The sequence below is a fragment of the Cheilinus undulatus genome, linkage group 21 (genome assembly GCF_018320785.1).
Source record: "Cheilinus undulatus linkage group 21, ASM1832078v1, whole genome shotgun sequence".
NCBI lineage: Eukaryota > Metazoa > Chordata > Actinopteri > Labriformes > Labridae > Cheilinus > Cheilinus undulatus.
The window spans coordinates 3,488,706-3,493,263 of NC_054885.1; the positions used below are offsets into that span (position 1 = coordinate 3,488,706).

A 4,558-nucleotide genomic window follows, 5' to 3' on the forward strand; every position below is an offset into this window, starting at 1 on the left:
TTGCAGTCATTGAGAGGCCAGACCTTAAAAACAGCATAACCTCACCTTTTGTCACCTCTTTTGGCTACCTAACTAGCAGCTAACCCAAATTATATTTTGTTCAATCCGACAGTCAAACATGCTCCAATTTAGTTTAATTTGATTAACACTGCTAATATGATTAGCATTTCCTGGCTGGCAATCTAATTACACTACACCACCCACAATGCTTCTCTCAGCTGCAGACACCACTGTGATGTGCATTTTTGATAGAAAGAGTGCAGCACTGAGCAATGGAGGTATGCACATGCACAGTATTTGTTGTAGTCCACAGAGAGAGAGTGTAAAGACATTTATGGACATTGTTTGATGCTGCATTGATATAATAAATGTCCTAAAATAGATCCCTGAGGCACACCATATTAGATCAGTCATTTTACTTGAGGTTCAAAAATTGCTGATAACATTGATTTTCTCAGGAAGTATTTAACATGATATTTCTTTTTGACACAGTGTTTCTTAAACCCTGTAGAAACTTTAAAGGTCAGCACTGATCACAATCTGACAACAGTCATCACAGAAACAGCTGCTTTCTGCAGACAGCTGCTCGTCTTTGGGTGGAGCCTTGAAGATAAGAGATGTCTGCATTTGGGTTACTGTGATACCAGAATTTTAAACTTTGACAAGCAGCGAGTAAAAATTGTAATCAGCCAACAAAACTAATCTGCTGTTTTCTTGGATTCAGTCATCAAAGAGAGCAGTCTTATTGCATTAAAACACTCTTAGAGTGCAGGAGTTTGCATGCGTGTTTGATGGATTCTTCCTCTTCTACGCACCCGTCTGAAAGTTAAATAGCATCATGCATTCATGCATTCTAGTTTTACGATAACAGTGATAATATGTGATACTTTTGAGACTAAACAGAAACTTTTAAGGTTATCTAACAGCATTTTAGACAGGACAAGGCTGGTTTTGATTCGATTGAGGCTTAAACTTGCACCAACTCCTGTCTTTCATAACTCAGTCTGTGGGGGCTTGGACTGAAAAATGGAGGGCTGCTAGTTTAACTCCTGGTTCATACCCATGGAAAACGTGACAAAATTGGTGGGAAAACTGATGAAAAGGGGTAATAAAATTTGACAAAATTGGTGTAAAGTGGCAACAGTGTAATTTAAAACTTATTGTTGGTTTTAAAAGGCAACTGGAGATCCCCTCTCAGTGTCTCATGACCCCCAAGGTTGAGAACCAATGGTTTAAGGTGCAATGTGTCGTTAAAAATGAAGCTTTTCCTGCAGCTATAATCCCGTTCTGCTTCATTAAAGTATGATGGTTGTGATATGCTACCTCACCTGTCATTAGCCTTTTCACGTGCAGCTCACTTGCTATGATTATGACATATGGAGGGAAATACTTCAAAAGGATAGAGATGTTATAGGAGTGTGATAATAAAAAGACTGCTGATGAATATTTCCAGAGGAGCAGAAACAAAATCAAACATATGTAAGAAAATGGAGGTTTCTTCTTCGTTGGCTACCACTACTCAGCCACAGCTGAACGTCATTTTCAGCTATTTTAGGAAACAGTTTCTATTGTCACACAGCAAATCAGCAGAACTACGCACTTCATTTGATAAAGCATCTTATCTCCCTGTTGTTTTCAGGGGGTCCACCCTTACAGCTGCGGTGTTGTGGGTTAGATAAGCCTGATAATCAGGACTTGTATTGTTAGGAAGCAGAAAAAAAGTCATTTCACAGGAAGGTTTCTATCTGGTACACAAATCTAGCATCATAATATTCTATTCTGCTGGATTAAGATCTGCATGTTTGAACATTTTGAATAGAAGAAGGCCTTATTATTAAGCATCTTCACACACAGACAGTAATGCTGCTGGGGGGTAAGGACATGTATTTTTCAGGCATTTATTATAAATATGTGCTCATTACATAGCATCATCTTAATGATGCTAATTAAAGCTATACCTCAGCTATACTAGAGATAGACTACATATCACGTACAATCATTCAGCTAAAAATATCCAGACATGATTTTTGGTCTACAGCAGTGTTACTCAACCCTGCTCAACCAAAGAGCCAAATTGTTGAAAAATACCTTTGCAAGAGACACAACCTAAGCAGTGAAAAGTGGCAAAAATGGTTTGAAGTAGCAACAAAAATAAGTTAAAGGTGGCTAAAATGGTCAAAAAGCAGAAAAAAATGAATGAAAAGGGGAGAAAATGGGGAGAAAAGTGGAAAGAGTCAGAAAGGAGCAGAAATGGGTGAGAAGTTACAAAAACAATGAGTTACAGGTGGCAAAAAATGGTCCAAAAGTGGCAAAAAATGAGTGAAAAGTGACTAAAATGGGCAAAAAGCAGTCAAGAGTGGACAAAAAAGGGGCAAATAATACAAAACAAGTAGTATTTAATGGCAAAAGGATGCTTAAATGGGCAAAAACATGGGATGAAAGTGGCTAGAAGAAGTGGCAAAAATGGGCAAAAATAGGAAACAATTGGTATTTAATGGCAAAAGGATGCTTAAATGGGAAAAAATGGGATAAAAGTGGCTAGAAGAAGTGGCAAAAATGGGCAAAAAATATGAAACAATTGGTATTTACTGGCAAAAGGATGCTTAAACAGACAAAAAAATTGTGAAAACGGCAAAAATGGGATAAAAGTAGCAAAAAGAGGAGGCAAAAAACAGGAAACTAGTGGTATTTAATGGCAAAAAGTAGCTCAGTTGGGTGAAAAGGGGTGAAAAATGGTGAAAAGGGCAAAAATGGGATAAAAGTGGCAAAAATGGGCAAAAAGAGGTTTCAAAAATGGGGAAAAAAGAGGTATGTAATGACGAATGGTATCTTAAATGGGAGAAAAGTGGCAAAAAATGGTGAGAAAGGGCAAAAATTGGAAAAAGTGACCAAAAAAAGGTGGAAAAAGTGGCAAGTAAAAGTGGCAAAAAGTAGAAAAAAAAGTGATATTTAATGAGAAAATGTAGCTCAAATGGGTGAAGAGTGGCTAAAAATTGTATAAAGCAGCAAAAGCTTCCCGTTCTTAAGGTTTTCTGGGGACTAATGTTTTAAATTAAGACATAAAGAGCCACATGTGGTTCTAGAGCCACGCGGTGAGTATCACTGCTCTCCATCGTCCAGGCCTATGGTGATGTCTTTTGTACTCATAATTATTAAAATACAGTAAACTCTGCTGTCCTCTTTGACCTGCTGCAGTCACGGTGGGAAGGATTATTTCTTATCTGATAAAAGTGGGACCCGTCTCTTGGACCGCCCCCTGATGGAGGAGGCGGGGCCCCACATTCTGGGGTATAAAAACCTCCACAGGTTGGCTCATCAGTACAGTCAACAACAGTCAAACCAGGGTAAGATGACCAGTCTCACTGAGAAGGACAAGGCCACCGTCAGAGCCTTCTGGGCCAAAGTATCTCCGAGGGCTCAGGACATCGGCACCGACGCGCTCTCCAGGTAATTACTGCCTAAAACAAACTGACTGATTCAACCTCCTCTAGTATGAGACTCACAGTGACCGCGTTTCCTCCTCCAGGATGCTGACTGTGTACCCACAGACTAAGACCTACTTCGCCCACTGGAAGGACACAAGCCCAGACTCTCCCTCCTCCAAGAAGCACGGGATCACCATCATGGGTGGAGTTGATTTTGCTGTTTCCAAACTGGATGACCTTAAAGGAGGTCTGCTGAATCTCAGCGAGCTGCACGCCTTCACTCTGCGTGTGGACCCTGCCAACTTCAAGGTGCGCTAACGCCGACGAGATTCAAAGACCCAGTCATCTAGTTCACAGATTCAGGAACATTTAGGCGTTTTGAGCTTGTGAATCATGTTTACTTACATTCTTTCACAGATCATTTCTCACTGCATCCTTGTGGTCATGGCCATCATGTTCCCTGATGACTTCACCCCCGAGGTCCACGTCTCCATGGACAAGTTCCTGGCTGCTCTGGCTCTGGCTCTGGCTGAGAAATACAGATAAACAGCAGAAGATGATGGAGGCTGCAGCATGAGTTCACAGAGAATAATGATGAATAAATGCATGAAAAAAGCAAATTACTTTATGGTGTGTCATTTTGGGAGCCCATTTCCAAAAAATCTGAAACACTGTGTAAAAAGTAAAAAAACAAAAAACAAAAAAAACAAAAAAACAATTCAATGAATAAATTTACAATATTATATAAAAGCATGTAAGATGATGAAACTGAGTCATTTTACCACTTCATGAAAAATATTTGAATTTGATGGCAGCAACACATCTCAAAAAATAGGAACGGGGCAAAAAAAGGCTGGAAAAGTAAGAGGTACTAGTGAAAAAAAAAGCTAAGGGGCATTATGGGACTAATTAGTGGCAACATGTCAGCAACATGACTGGGTATAAAAGAAGCATTTAAGAGAGGGAGGGTCTCTCAGAAGTACACATGGTCAGGGGTTTAACTGTCTTAAAAATAGGCATAATTCTGTACTGGAAATCCCTGCATGGGCTCAGGAAATCTGTCAACACAGTGGACCGTGCCATCCACTAATGACAGTTAAAGCTGGATCATGGAGAGAAGAAGCCATATGTGA

General features: G+C 39.8%; 1 protein-coding gene across 1 annotated transcript; it reads left to right on the forward strand.

Annotated features, from left to right (window-relative positions):
- The first annotated feature begins 2,929 nt into the window (after positions 1-2,929).
- LOC121503902 (hemoglobin embryonic subunit alpha-like) lies at positions 2,930-3,971 on the forward strand. Its single transcript, XM_041778501.1, has 3 exons — positions 2,930-3,447; positions 3,527-3,734; positions 3,843-3,971. The coding sequence occupies exons 1-3, from the start codon at positions 3,260-3,262 to the stop codon at positions 3,969-3,971; spliced, it is 525 nt and encodes a 174-aa protein (XP_041634435.1). The 5' UTR covers positions 2,930-3,259.
- Positions 3,972-4,558: the final 587 nt, after the last annotated feature.

Bases quoted from the DNA above. Each gene is read 5' to 3' on its own strand.
- LOC121503902 (XM_041778501.1), top strand. From the start codon at position 3,260: ATGGAGGAGGCGGGGCCCCACATTCTGGGGTATAAAAACCTCCACAGG. The intron at 3,448-3,526 runs GTAATTACTGCC...TTCCTCCTCCAG, and splicing joins GGCACCGACGCGCTCTCCAG to GATGCTGACTGTGTACCCAC. The intron at 3,735-3,842 runs GTGCGCTAACGC...ATTCTTTCACAG, and splicing joins TGGACCCTGCCAACTTCAAG to ATCATTTCTCACTGCATCCT.